The following is a 15,261-nucleotide window of genomic DNA, read 5'->3' on the forward strand; positions in this document are numbered from 1 at the left end:
TTCCCTGTACTCATGCCAGGAATAAGAGGTCAGCAGGGTCAAATGGATAGGATTATCTGAGAATTAAATTCATATGGAGGCTGCTGCGTAATCAAAAACATATGATCCGCTCAACACATTGCCATCATTTAAAGTCCTGCCAGGATAGCAACATGGCTTGCGGCAAAACTGGCAAAACCAGCAAAGCACAGATATGTACACCCTCAGGGTACAAAAAAATCCTCACACACTGTCAGCCCGTGCTATGCTGTTCAGACTCTTTTTAGGTGCACTGAAGCAAACACTGCATCCCCTGTGGCTGTGATACAGAGAATTGATACAGGCAGCTGTTTAGATGAGCAGGTTGCCCCCTACTGAAAGGTCTTCACTTTGTGTCATCCCTAGTCTGACTCCGAGCTCTTTGTCTCAAGTTCTTTTTTGTTTCTCTTGTTTTCTAAATCCTGCCCAGCTGACTGGATGACATTTCTCTCTGCTGATGAGAGGGAGAGCACATTCAGTTCATCACACTCTGCAAGAAGAGATTGCAAACTGTCAAACGGAAGTTTTACTTTGAAGTGAAGTAACATAACTGGCCCACAAATCAAATGTAGAAATAGTCTATATTTGTCTTGCCTGTCTTCCAGTAATAAAGTTGTATTGTATCTTTAAACAAAGCTTTTCTATTTATGGAGATAAATAAATTTCCCTGTCATGTCTTTTTGAGGGATTTGACCAATTTGGATTTTTGAAATAGCTCAATAGAGGATGAAAGTGACAGAGTCATGAGACACGTTTCCAGTAGCTCAGTGGTTTATTTAATCAACCATGCACCATGAGAAACTTACTAATTCCTGCAAAACAGCAATTGTTGATACATTTTTGCACAAAACTGAGATAAGATTTTAAAAAAGCAGTGTAAAACAAGAGCCTTAGGGGTCATGCATGCCTCATCACAGGCATTTGTATCAGGAGGAAACGACACTGGATACGTTCACATCAACATTTTTAATGAGACACAACCGTTCTTGGCTGCCTCAACGAACTTTGGCTTTCGGTCAGAGCGAGGGATGACGAGGATTAGGGGTGGAGGGAAAGAACAGTAGAGTGGATATGTGTGAGGCATGTGGATTGATGGTGCAGATGAAAGCGCTGCGCGGCTGGAATTCTAGTTTGTGGTGTTTTACTGTTGTCGATTGCTACTCAGCATTCAGTGTTTTTACGCTGATGGCCGTGGAATGCCAGATCCTGCTGTCATCGAGCTGAGGGGAGATTGCGGCAGATAGAGGCGCAATTTTGTTGCTGATAAAAACCCACACTTCCTGCTGACTCCCACCGTTGTCATTTATCTCTTGATTCAGTTTGTTGGGAAGATAAAGAGTTGGGACAGAGAGGTGAAGGGGGACCTTGAGCGAGCTGGAGAACTCTTTTCTCCTGAGATACAATCAGCAATCTCTACACTGAAAATTTGGAATTCAGCTAAATTACTCCATTAAGAACCCTCTCTCAATAATGTATCATAAAGCAAATTTAATCTCAGCACTAACTAGAGTATTTTATTATAACCACGGTCTTCTCCTCTGTCCTGCTCTCTCTTTGTGCACACGTGTGCACATCATGGACTGCTGGGAGATCCTGCCCAGCAGATTTATGCTGGAAACAAAAAGAGCAGATTCAAAACGGGTGTTACAAAAACTCATAACTTATTTACACTTATAAAAATCTGGTGTTATCTTCTCATTAAAATTCGAGTTTGGTTTTTGCATCTCTGGCATTGAGAACTACACTTGAGCATAATTTTGACTGAGTGACATTGTGTGATACACTTCAGTGTGCTTGTGCCATCTGTTTTTTTAATCTAATTTCTATGTGCCCCCTCTGAGAATCTGTCGTCATTCACTGACCACTCAACTTTTTCTGCTTTCCTTCTGTCCACAGACTCGCAGCGCTCCCATCTCTCCTCTTTCACCATGAAGCTGATGGACAAGTTCCACTCTCCCAAAATCAAGAGGACACCATCCAAGAAGGGCAAGCAACTGCAGCCCGAGCCAGCAGCCAAGAGTACTGAGAAACCTACTAACAAGGTGTGTGTACAGAAAAAGTGTGTGTTGTGGGAAATCCATCTCTTTCCCACCTATTCTCTGCCTTTGTTTACTATTTGTGAGGCAGTTGTTTTCCTGCCGTAATGTTTTGTGCTCTCATATCCCATTGTGTCAGTGTGTGCCCAAATATCCCTGCTGGTTCCCACCGCTTCCCAGTCCCTGTGGCGGCTGCGTGTGCTTCAGCAGGTGTCTAAATCTGTAAAGACTTGAATGGAATTGGGCCACTTCCTGAATGAACACCTCCGCTCCCTCTTAAGGCTTCTAGTGTAATGAGTAAATTCCCCAGCAGTCCTGCCGTGAAAGACTAGAGAGCCTGAAAAAGCTGTAGAACCAAGATGGCTCCAAGCCACATCAATTGATAGATGGTGCCTTGAACTGTAAGCAAACCATGGGAGTCATAAAACCACAGCAGAGAGCACAGACTGCTGTGATGGTCCAAATACTAAATAGGTTGTTCAGTGATGAGTATTTCACTGTGTTTGTGTTTTTAAAGAGCTTGTCATTTCCGTCATTATTATGATAATCAGAAATGGTTTTGTACTGTAATTCTGACCCACTATTTTCTTGTTTTTTAGAAGGTCAGTCGACTGGAGGAACATGAGAAGGAGGTGGTCAGTGCCCTGCGCTACTTCAAGACTATTGTGGACAAAATGGTTGTAGAGAAGAAGGTGCTGGAGATGCTTCCTGGCTCTGCTAGCAAGGTGCTGGAAGCAATCCTGCCCCTGGTTCAGGTGGAGGCCCGGGTACAACAAAGGTGAGCACTAACGTTTGATAGATAATTGAGGATAATATTTGAAAGGCTTCATTCCCTGGAACCTATAAACGTTATCTTTTCAAGATGGATATCTGTACAACAAACCTTGCTCCCTGATCGCTGTCCTTTACTAGATATGATCATTTACAATGTACCAATTTGTCGAATCATTCTTATGAATTCTGCCTTTCAGTGTAACTTACCACATAGCTGCTATGCACGCAAGACATGTTAGAACTAGCATGATGTTGACTACCACTCGCTAAGCAGCTTTTGAAGAGTGACATCCCTTGCCGCAAGGTGCTCTGGACTTGATGTATGACGTCTTTTAAAGATTACGTTCACATTTTAATGAGAATGTGGCACATTATCAAAAATCCTACCTTCAAGGGATGGAAATAAATGCCACCTCTCAGAAACAGAATTTGTTTTGCTATACTTTCTGTGAATGACATCAACCCCCTTCTGTGAAAGCACCCTCAGATTTGTTTGGACTGTCGAGACATGTTAGAACCTCTCTGTCTTTGTCTTTGTGACTTTTCCCATCCGTCAATGCTGATGAAGGTATTGAGGTCAGAGGTGGCAGATTTTTAAACTAATATCTCTGTGTTTAAAAGAAGCTGATGGATTGTTGCTACAACATTGAGAAGCAACCATCTCTGGGGATTTGACCTCAGTCTGATGGAGACAGACCCCAGTAGATCACAGTAGAATTTTATGTTTTGCTTTAGCCTTAGAATTCATGCAGCAACTTGAATACACTACTGCCACAGGCTAGTTAATTCACAACACTTCAGATGTTTGTTTGGTAAATAAGCTGCTGTACATGCAGTCACTATTGTGTGACATAAATCGAATTTTGTAAATGTTGTTAAGTTAGTTTTGCCATCTGTTTAGCATGCAAAATGTTGAATCATAGTTATTTAACAGTGTTGTTCACTTCCACTGTAGCGCAGTGATTTAAATCAATACTGGTCAAATAAGTAGGTCAACAGTGGGTGTAACTCCTACTCACTGTCTGACACAGGGTTGTGTTGAATTAAGTGCTTATTTGCCAAAGTCAAACTGACTAGGCACTCTAATATGCAGACTTGTTACAATTCCACAATTCCTACTGGGCTCTGGTGTAACCTACAACCTTTAGCTCGTGTAATCTTTCTGGGTCAAACCTCTCCATCCTCCCAATTGCTCCACCATCCCTTAAATCCTTCTGCGAGCCCCCGTAGATAGTCGTCTCCCACTCACGTTGGGGCTAAGCTGTGGAGAGACAGTGGATGGATATTCCAGCACTGTGAATCAGCTGCAGCATGTTGGTACAGGCCTGTGCCACACCTTAGTGTTGGGTTTGAACAACACCCTGCTTCCTTGTGTGGTTAGAGTGAGCGTATTACTTCTGTGTTGTCAGGAATAGCCTGCAGTTCCTCAACAAATTCCCCCTAAATATGTAGTGTAATAGATGATAAATGAAGCTTCTCATGTTTTCTTGTTTCTACTTGATTTTTCTCACCTTCGGTTTAACATATACTTGTCCAATTACTTTTTTTCACATCCCTCTTCTGTGTTGTCTTTAATCATTCTTCTTTCTGCACCTCTGGGTTCTATGCCTGCTCTCACCACCATGCTGTCATCATCTCCTTTTTATCTGATTCATGTGCCACTTTTTTCCTCCTACTTGAATTCCTCTGTCCTGTTCATTGCCGTGTTCTACTCTTACCCTCACCCATCCTTACTTTCACACCCTTCCAACAGTTCTGCGCTGTCTTCCTGCCATAACCGTGTGTACCAGAGTCTGGCCAACCTCATCCGTTGGGCAGACCAGGTGATGCTGGATGGCATTGACTTGGAAGACAAGGAAAATGTGGCATCAGTCACAAGTGTCATCAAAGCAGTGCTGGACGGTGTAAAGGTAGGCCCCTCACTGGAAAAAATGTGTGAATGGTCCCGCCTTAATCCCTATATCAGCTGAAGCTAGCTTTGTTGTCTGTCTATGAATAGGAACTTGTGAAGCTGACCATAGAGAAACAGGAGCAGCCATCACCCACCACACCCAACAAACCAGCACCACCTGCTACCACAGCAGAATGGTGAGTACAAAAATACTGCTTTCCTGAAACACCAACATCCAGACACTCAAAGTAGCTTGTTCACTCAGACAACTTTTATGTGTGAAGCAGCGTGTCAACGGAGTTGCCCTCGATAGATCGGGAGCAGGAGCTCTCGAATAAGACCGCTCCAGCAGTTGTCCCTGCAGAGGTTGCCCCTGAGATACCAGATGAGGAGGTAGCCCCACCCAAACCCCCACTTCCAGAAGCAAAGATGGCAGAGCTCAGGTGAGGACCATACACTCTGCAGCTGTACTATACTGCACCCTCCCTATTTTGAGATGCTCTTTGGCAATTAAGGAAGTTAATGCTTAAAACCAGGTGCTTGCCAAAGTGAAATTGAATATTAGACTTACAAATTAATTCTGCAGGAAGTTCTCTGGTACTGAGCTGCTCCTTCATATAGTTTGTTTGACGTTGTTGGGTATCAAAGTCTCTCATCTTTGCAAGACTTGAATATCAGTTTTTTCTTTTCTCAGTTCAAGTCGTGTTTTTTCCCACACATTGAGCTGCAGAGATGTGGCTCGGCAGTTATTTGGCCACACAAATGTTGTGACTGTTCTCCACTGTATTGACAAATGCAGAAGAGCCCGTTCTGCATTTATTCTCCACAGTTGTTTCAGTTTACATTGAAGTTACGTGAAAATGTTTCACACACCAAATGAGGAATAGGGACAGCTTTTAGGATATGGGTATTGAAAGGTGATTCCCTCGCACCTACTGCAAGTTTGAACATCTGAAACTTTATGGTAGTTTAAAGGATTTTGAAAATAGCAAATAATTTGTAGGTGAATTTTGATTGCGTCCTACACTCTTCAAATTTAGAGTAGAAACAAATTGCAGCTCTGGAAAAGAGAGGTGGAATCAACATGAAGTGATGGTAATCTGTTGCTCTATTTACTGAAAAAGATGAATTATCTGGCTACACCCAATATTGATGAAGAGAGGAGAACGCTTGTTGCTTGATCCTATAGCTTCAACTTGGCTACATCATATAATTTTAAGAACATCAATAACCAGAAGCAATGGCTAAAGATAAATCTATTAAATCTACATATAAACTTTATATCGGACTGCTTCTTCTTCTACCACAAATGCTTCAAAATATGATGTTGTCAACAACACACATTCTGACTGGTTAGATGTGTACCCATTGAAAGAGAAACCTTGAAAAATACAAGCCGCAATATCACTCAGTGAAATTCCATCGCTGATCTGATGGATACAATTTTGCCAAATATCATTAAAGTGCATATTAGCACGAAAAAAAGGCACCTTGTGCAAAGGTCTTACTAGTCATTTGCCTCTCAGCCCAGCTGCTCATCCATCAGTCCAAACGCAAAATTAGAGACTCTCTAAAATCTTCCACTTTCACGCTTAAGCCCACTTTGGTTTGTTTGTTGTTCTGTCTCTTCCTTTCTTACTCTTTCTGCTGTCTCTCTCTATCTCTTTCATCCTTGGTTTCCCTTTGGATTCTGGGAACAGAGCACAGTTGAGTGCTGATGCCGGCCAAAGGAGACCCTCTCAGAAGGAGAAGTATGTTAGCCTATAGGATCATCAGTCTCCATTATAACATCCCACCCTAGACCCCCCAACCCAAAAAAGCTTCTTGATTGGATGAAAGTTTTTCTTGACTTGCATGATTGCATCATCCCAACGTCTGTGTCATCCTCGGTACTCCTCGAAGAAGTCATCATCCAATCAGATGACCGTCCAGTGCATGAGAATGTGTGACTGACCTCTGCAGTGTCTTTTCACTGGCCTCCATATCATGGTGATTTATGTTCCCGCCCTTTGTCGCATTTTGACCTGGTATTAACTCACTGAAAGAATTTTGGTTTGACAAGCAGGACAACTTCTTGTCAGAGCTGAGAGAGGCTAACATGAAACACGCTCACTTTCATCTCACTGTTCTCCGGGGGGGAAGATGATGATGATGGTGTGTGTGTGTGTTCATGTATTCATACATGGATTTGTGTGTGCATACATGTCTGAGAAAGTGTGTTTTTTTTCTGCATTGACTTCGCCTCAGGGACAATTCTGCTCTGTAATTCTGCTGTTTATCTCTTTTATAGTCCTCCACCAGCTCTTCCCCCAAAGAAGCGTCAGTCAGCTCCTTCGCCCACACGGGTGGCAGTGGTTGCCCCTATGAGCCGCGGCTCCAGTCTGCCCTGCAGTGTTAACAGACAGGTGAGGCTGTAGCTCCAGCTCATGATAAGATATTAGACTTTCTGGTCCATTTATAGCTTACCTTCATTTTCAGTGGAGGACCATAGCAACACAACATGCAGGAAAGAAATAATATTTTTAAGAATTTCTCTGTCTGTGCAGCAGCAGGACTATGAGCAGGAGTTACTGCAGAGGCGTTTTTCTGGGGGGAGCCAGTCGTACGGGGGCGACTCTCCACGTCTATCTCCCTGCAGCAGCATGGGGAAACTCAGCAAGTCAGATGAACAGCTCTCCTCCATGGAGCAGGACAGTGGTCAGTGCTCTCGTAACACAAGCTGTGAAACACTTGGTAAGAATACAGAGACAAATCTTAGACAGCGACATAGACAACTGCTTGCAAAGAGCACATTGACCAGACACGTACAAGTGCAGATTAAACGGTACAGGAGTTTATATACGTTAGCTACGTTATGTGAGTGAGACGATGTAAAATGTTTTGGAAGAGATTTGTTGGTTTCTTGACCATTAGCCAGTGGAACCAACCCCTTGAAAAACCTTTGCTAATGAGCATTTTGTTTATTGTGAAGGTCAAGGACAATACACGTACACAATAAGTACGTGTTCATTGTGGGTAAATTATTACAAAAATGAAATCTTTTCCTTTTCTTCAACTTTTCAGACAACACAGAGAACTACGACCCGGATTATGACTTCCTCCACCAGGACTTGTCGGTAGGGGAAAACCTGCCCCCAATACCAGTGGGAGGGTGTCTGAGCCCCCTGCCAGAGTCTCACAGCGAGTCCTCTTCCCCAGTACCCGGACAGCATCCCTCACATCCCCGCTTTAGTGCTCCTCCACCGCAGCAAACCCCAGAGTACTGGACCCCGCAGCCCAATCAAATGAATCCCCTGTCCTTCCGCATCAGCGCACCACCTGCCCTTCCCCAGAAGAAGCGACGCAGTACCCAGGCATCGCCCTTCCCTGACGTAGGGTCCAGGGTGCTGTATGAGCGACACCCTTCCCAGTATGACAATTTGTCAGAAGAGGAACTGCACCCTACGCCGCCATTTCCCCTTTTCACACCCATCTCACCCATGCCCCAGACAAATGGGAGCATGTTCGTTGCGCAGTACATGAGCAGCGAGAATGCAGATTTGTCTGCTAGCCCACCGCCCCTCCCAGAAAAGAAAAGCAGACACAGTAAGTGAAGGGAGAGGAGGGAATAGGGATGTTATGAGAAGGCAGGGAAGAAAAGAGATATTTTAAATGAGATGCCTGAAGAGAGGGCACGTAAGCAAAGGAAGGGACAGAGTCTAATGAAGAAGGGAATTAAGGAAAGGGATGAGGTTGATTTAATAGGGGACAACAGGACATTGGCTGCACTTCATCATCAGTTCATTGAAGAATAGCTTATATCAAGGAAATATTCCATTGTGAATAGAGACAGGAAGTGAATACCAGGATGTGCTACAATGGGTCTGGCTCCAGGGGCACAGAGGGCAACATTTGGTCATTTCCTGACACACCTGCTATATCACTTCCTCTCAAGCTACTGTATTATGTCATTCTATACAGTCAGCCCTTCCTGCTAGCTTAAATACTTTTCATAATGTGACGAAATACATGTATATTCAAGTCACTGTCTGATGTCAGTTTAAAGTGAAACTCCACAGATTTTACACATCAAATCGTTTAGGGCCAGTCGGTGGGTTATGGGGCCGTACCAGGCACGAGCAGCCAGGTGATGACCCCAAACCAGGAGCCCACTACCCGGCCCTTTACTAACTAAAAAAGTACATTCTTGACTTGGGTGTGCCGAGAGTCATGATTCTGAGCAGCATGAACAATATATGTTACATAATCGGACCCGTCTCTCCCCTCCAGTCCTCCAGTACATGCAGTTTGTGGAAGACTACTCGGAGCCGCAGCCCTCCATGTTCTACCAAATGCCGCAGAGTGAGAGCATCTATGAGCAGCGTAACAAGCGCTTCCAGGAGGTCTACGGCTTCAACGACTCCTTCAGCAGCACAGACTCAGTCCACGAGCCGCTGCAGCCCCCAGCATTGCCCCCAAAACAAAGACAACTGGTAAGAGACCATCTGCATCTGCTGGTGGCGACAGTAAACTTTCTAAAGGACCAAAATCCAGTTATTTGGATATTAGGCCATTTTACAAAAACTAAGGGTAAAAACTAATAAGTGTCTGTAGTGAGTGGATAGGGGGAAAAATGACTAGAATTGCTGATTTAAATTGCTGGAATTGTTCTTTGCGACGTTCCTTGAATTTAAATCAAAACTATACACTATGAATGCATGAGATGACAAAGACAAAGAGTGTCATGAGGACATGAGAACAATATAAGCAACCCTCTGTAGTCGAGCCCGTGCTGGTCCAAACATTGGTAGAAAGGGAAAAATGTGAAAGAATGCAGGCTGCATTCCAGTGGTAATCCTCATCAATTTTCTCTCAAGCCTCTTCCTATCTTGTTATCTCTCTCACCTATTAAGCCCCTCCTTCTTTCTCTTTATCTCCCTTCCTTGCAATTTCTGTAACCAAAGCAGACATCTGTGCATATGTGGAGGTGTTTGGTCGTTAGTGGGAGACTAGCCTTTATCAGGCCCGCATCAGACCCAGTCTGCTTATCTTAAGCTGAGTCGCCGTCTGGGTTAATTGAGACAACTGTCTGACAATGAGTCAGTAGGGATAGGAGAGGTAGAGAGACGACAGGATAGGTCTTAGCGGGAGTGGGCGAAATAAACCTTTTGAAGAAGGAAAAAAAAAAGATGTTTAATGGCCCTAAAAACAAGGTTTCTCAGTCAGCTTGCTATTATCAACAATTTGGTCACACCTATATTGGGGTACATTTTGCGAGCCTCTTAAGGCTTTCCAGATAAACATGATTTTACAATAATCACAATTATAAATAGATGGTTCATTTTTTTACCTCATCATCACATATGAGGCATGACGTTCTCACCAGAATGGGCTTTTTACCTTTGTCAACGGCTGCCGTTAATATTTGACAGTCACAAATTTATCTTTGATTTGTTTTTTGTAGAAATGAAGACTGTGCATTTGTCGGGAGTAAACAGTCGACACTCCTCTCCAGGGTGTCGCTACTGTAGATGTACAGTATCCTAGCCCAGGAAAGAAAATAGACTGTGGTTGAATGGCAGTCGACACAGGCCACCTCAGATAGTCCTCCCTGGTTCTCTTTTGTCCATTGTCCTCTTTCTGTCACCGCTGTGTATTTGGAGCCCTGTGCCCAGCTCTTATTTTTATCATTCTTTTGTTTGAGTGTACAGTCGAACTGTACTCATCTCTGCTCCTGCCTAATCTGGCCTCCATGTTTTGGACTCAATGAGCTTGTGGCCCAGTGGAATAAGCCTGTTTGCCTCCTCCATAAACCCATGTTCCAGGCTTACACGCTTTGGCGACTTTACACGGCGGCTTTGCAAAAGAAAAAAAAAAGTAATTTCAGCTGCTGGCTGCTGTGTGGATAAGGAAATGGATGAAAAAAACACCAGTTTGATCATATTGGCCCATGTTGCTGTCGATGGCCTGGTCTGTATAAAGCTTTTAATGCTCAGGACATTAAAGAACATCTATTGAACTGTCACAGTGGACTTGAATGTGTGTGACCAGTACACGTTACACGGCCTCGGAGTAATTAGAGCTTCCTAGGAATAGCTGTAACTTCAACATAACAGTAGACTCATACTCCATAACACCTCAACAGCATTAGTCATTCACCTCTCTGTTATATTTATATCTACAGCCAGTGATGCTTCTCAGCAGAACGGCCAGAATCCTCCTCAGTTTTCACCAACTTTGACCTAATCACTCTACTGCTGCACTTTGATTAAAACTGCTCTAATTCAGTCTTGCTTACTAGTTTAATCAACTGTCCTCTTTTCTTCTTTTTTTCTCCCTGAACACCCTCTCTCTGCCTCTCCTTAACCTCCATCACTGTTACTCCCTTTCTTTTCTATCTCTCTCTTTCTTTTTTCTTTGCTTTTCTTCCTCCCTTCCTTCTCAGGCCTCCCACTCTTCCTCCCCCTCTTCCTCCTCCTCCTCTTCTCTCTCCTGCCACCTCCAGCCATCTGTGGCGGCCATGGAGGAGGCGGGCTCTGGGCTGGGTCTCAGCATGTCCGTCTCTAACTCCTACCTGATTGGGCAGGCATCCTTGACCACACCCACGGTGAGTCCCCCCCGCCCCTCCCATTTTCCACTCTTGGCGTGGGTGCTGTGTGGTCCTGGACTGGTGCAGGGGTGGCTTGACCCGTGTGCCCTCCATATGTGATACAGTCTGTTCCTGTACCTCTCCCCTCTTCTGAAGTCTCTGATTGGGCGCTCCCTCAGGGCTCTGTGGTTTACTTTCTGTGTGGTTCTTAATTTTGTTCATCCACCCGTCCGTGTGTGCAGTTGTTTTCACAGTGTGGATTTGTTGTTTTGTTCTGGACTTTTTTTTAGATATGGTGTGATTAATGTGTGCTTTGCGTGATCGTGAGTGCGTGCAGTTATTTGTTGTGGTTCTGTCTGTGCGGCCACTGGCCAGCTGAGCTTGTGTCTGTGTGTTGCACATTCCTCCTCGTGACAGGTAATTATTTGACTCTTTCCCTCCTTTCAGTTTGCCTCAGAGTCACGGAGTTGTGTGTCTTGTGTTGCTCCTCCAAATATCACAAGAGACTGTCAGGCCTTAGGTTGGGGCAAATAAATAACAAAAAAGCCCTTTGTTGGTATAAACGGGGCGTCTGAATCATCAACAGGTTCTTGTTACTGAATAAGCTGGTGGTTAATCAGTTCTATATTCCAGTTAGTCAGGGCCTGACCCTGATCCCAAAGCAGACCCAACTATATGTTACAGTGGTTTGGGTCATTATTTCTGGGGGTTTGACCCATAAAGACCCCATGGTGTTTGTGAGGCACGCTAAGACAGTGTGGATCTCCCTCAGGATATCTCTGGTGGAATGCAGCACCAGATGGACCTGATGGAAAACACATTCCTCCCCTTTCTGCTCGTCTTCCTTCCTCTCCTCTTCATCTTCTTCATCCTACCACGTCACTCACTATCCACACACACACACACACACACACACTCTCTCTCTATACTTTCTTAAATCTTGAATTCAGTCTATCCTTCACCATCATGCTCCATTTCCACACAAACACACACACCCTCTTCCACACCTCCCATTTGTCTGTTTCTGTGGAATGTTTGCATTCCTCAACTCCTTGGGGCATGATGGTTTTGGGGGATGTCATAGGGAAGCTGCACCATGCCAGGAAAGCTGCTTTGCGTATGTTGAGTGGAAAGCAAAGGAAATATTCAACAGGAAATTTCCTAATTTGATCAGGCTTTTTTTTTTTTTACCAAAAAGTAAGCGTGGCCTGAATTGTCAGCTGATCCCGTTCATCTGTGTATGAACACGTGCATGCATTTTTGTGTGTGTGTCCCAGTGCAAGTTTGTCTGCCGTGTTTATCAGGGATCTGTGTATGCACCGCTTTTTGCGGGAATGTTGAAACAGGGCTGGTATGCACAACATGTTAAAACAGGTCACCGCTACCTTTCCAGGCAGGCATCTCCTCAGCTGGCCACACACACACAAATGTAGACACATAAGACGAATCTCATCCTAAAACCAGACATACTCAGAGTTGATGTGAGCTAAACGAAGTGTTGCTGTTGAATATCTCTCCCCTCATCTTTCATATTTTATATGTTAGATGTTTCTTTTGCCCCTGGTTAGTGTGTTTCAGTCTTGCGTTTACGTGAGTGCAGTGCATTTCGTGTTCAGGCACATCACTCCCATAGTCCAGACTTAATAGAGGTGTTGGAGTATGAGGTGAACACTTTTTTCCCCACCTTCTTCCTTCTATTGTTAAGATTCTTTTTCTGTCTGCTCTGTCTTCACCTCTGTATCCCTTAGTCCTGTCCTTTATTATTATTTTTTTCTTCTTTCCTGCTTTAATTCTTTGCACCAATCACAGAGCTTGGACCATGTTGCCTTGACCAATGCCACCATTCTGGATGGCAGCGGGGGCGGGCCCAACGGTTCCCTGGCTGGCTCAATGGGCTCTGTGGCTGTCTGTCTTCCTTCTGAGTCTTCTCTCACTGACTCTCTCCACACCTCAGCGGTGAGCTTACACAGGATAGATGATGGTGGGAGTACAAGCAGGATACTTGTATGAACCAGCTCTCTATGATGGATCATAAAATGTGATACTGGACTTCCCCTGGCAGATTGGTGTTAGATACAAGCAGTTTGGTATTCAGTAGTGTTGCTCATGTAGTGACTCATATACTTTTTGACATTTTGCTGTTATTATCACTGCCCACATACTGTCTACTGTCTGATTATTTCGTAAAAGAATCCCAGTAGAGCATGTTGCACTGCATGTTCTCTTTGCCAGTAAATGCCATTACCTTTATAAACGATGCACTCCAGTGCCACCTGGTGGTGAAGACGACTCTTAGCTGGGAAACACACCGCTCACTGTTCAGATTCTGCTAGCTGCTACCTCTCCCCCTAAGTCACATATACCCTCTTGATGCCTGTCTGCCCCTTGGAAAACACTCTGTGCCCCTCTCCGCTGCTTTACGCCTCGGTTTGTGTCCCTCCTCTTTACCCGTAGAGCGAGAGTGCGAATGACGAGGCCGGGGAGGGGGAGTACGTCAACTTGTACTCATCCAACCAAGCCAATGGAGAGCTGCCTCTGTCCCTCAGAGTAAGTAGCTGACCGCCACGGGTGAAAGGTCAATTCCATTTGTGTGTCCCGTCACTTCGGAGAATGAATCAAGGCTCGTTTGACTGGCAGTCCTCACCCTCGCCATTCATCTGTTGCACTGAGCAGCTCCTATTGATTCATCTCTTGAAGTGATGGTGCTGAAATGGAATGTGAATGTAGTGGAACCTGACTGAGCACGGCTTCAGATTCACAGGTTTGCCTGCTGTGGCTGTTGTCTGTGGGAAAGCTGTCCATGAGTATGTTCTGCCTGGCTGTGGATTGCCGTCTCTCTGGCTGCGCTTCAACTGTTTCGAGCTTTTTAACCTTGTTCTGATCTAACACCTGACATGTCGTCGCACCAGAAGGTGTTTCTTAATGGTTCACTGGGTTTCAATTTTCCAATAACATTCCCCATAACAGCTTACCTGTGCATGTGTGACAGCGTGTGTGTGGGGTTGTCGCGGTTTTCCCTTGGGTCAGCGTGTGCATTCGGGTATATTAGACATGTTTGGTTGTGGTGTGTGAAAGTGCAAGGGAGAATGAGAGCTCCACAGCATTTGGATGTGTGATTGGAGTCTTACATTTGGTGCAGTTTCAGTGTGAGTGAGATCTTCCCTTTGGTGTCTTTGAGTTTCATCTGCTGGGTTTTTCCCATACTGGGGAAAAGCCGCATTTTAACCATTGGCCCTCTACAGCTCATTTACGTCAACACTAATAGGGACAACATCCTGATCCTGAGACATTTGTACAAAGCATCCATCCTCCCTTCCACCAGACGTGTTGCATGTGGGCCTGGTGGTCTGTACGAGCTCATCAATAACCAGGCTCCTGTCACTGCATGGAACCATTCACCAATCATGTTCCATGTATCCGTCTGTACAGATGTTGATTATTGTTTTTCCATCAATCGATTAGGAAACAATTGCAGATGACGACGTACTTCAAGACCCCACCCCTCAAATGCCATCCACCAATAGCAAAGAGGCTCTGGACAAGGAAAAGTAAGCGCTGTGATGTTTACACTCTCAGTAATACATGCTGTTCCCCACTGCCATACTAGGTACTCAAACTCCCAAAAAAAAATTATTACAATTAATTAAACTGAGAAGTAAACCAAATCTTAGAATAGAATATGTTTTGTTTTCTGGGGTGTTTCTTGGGCTATTTCTCCACCATTCATAAATACATGTATTTTTCTGGATTTGATAAGACCCTCCCCCGCTGTAGATATTGGTCACTTTGTTATAAATACACACCCATGTAGACCTCACTAAAATTCCTAAACCTACTTTATTTTAATGCAGTCTCCAGCAGGACTGATGATGCACGGCAGATCTGCAACCAGCACCGGCCTGTTGCAAAATATCTTAACTCAGTACTTAACTTGTGTTTGGATTATTTATTCTACAGTTTCTTCTTAAATAAAG

At 44.4% G+C, this 15,261-nt stretch overlaps 1 protein-coding gene across 14 annotated transcripts in view; it reads left to right on the plus strand.

Moving 5' to 3' along the window:
• Positions 1 to 15,261, plus strand: part of rapgef1b (Rap guanine nucleotide exchange factor (GEF) 1b) — a 47,558-nt gene that overhangs the window by 25,030 nt on the left and 7,267 nt on the right. The window contains exons 4-17 of one of the 14 annotated variants that reach the window (XM_034601989.1): positions 1,915 to 2,060; positions 2,654 to 2,832; positions 4,582 to 4,738; positions 4,828 to 4,916; positions 5,004 to 5,162; positions 6,420 to 6,470; positions 7,010 to 7,124; positions 7,266 to 7,452; positions 7,783 to 8,304; positions 8,989 to 9,191; positions 11,144 to 11,305; positions 13,097 to 13,243; positions 13,742 to 13,834; positions 14,750 to 14,835. In XM_034601989.1, the coding sequence (XP_034457880.1) occupies positions 1,915 to 2,060; positions 2,654 to 2,832; positions 4,582 to 4,738; positions 4,828 to 4,916; positions 5,004 to 5,162; positions 6,420 to 6,470; positions 7,010 to 7,124; positions 7,266 to 7,452; positions 7,783 to 8,304; positions 8,989 to 9,191; positions 11,144 to 11,305; positions 13,097 to 13,243; positions 13,742 to 13,834; positions 14,750 to 14,835 (2,296 nt within the window). The remainder of the gene's footprint in view (positions 1 to 1,914; positions 2,061 to 2,653; positions 2,833 to 4,581; positions 4,739 to 4,827; positions 4,917 to 5,003; positions 5,163 to 6,419; positions 6,471 to 7,009; positions 7,125 to 7,265; positions 7,453 to 7,782; positions 8,305 to 8,988; positions 9,192 to 11,143; positions 11,306 to 13,096; positions 13,244 to 13,741; positions 13,835 to 14,749; positions 14,836 to 15,261) is intronic. The other 13 variants (XM_034601992.1, XM_034601991.1, XM_034601990.1 and 10 more) reach the window with 13 other exon arrangements.

Source organism: Hippoglossus hippoglossus, chromosome 12, assembly GCF_009819705.1.
Source record: "Hippoglossus hippoglossus isolate fHipHip1 chromosome 12, fHipHip1.pri, whole genome shotgun sequence".
In the NCBI taxonomy this organism is placed as follows: domain Eukaryota; kingdom Metazoa; phylum Chordata; class Actinopteri; order Pleuronectiformes; family Pleuronectidae; genus Hippoglossus; species Hippoglossus hippoglossus.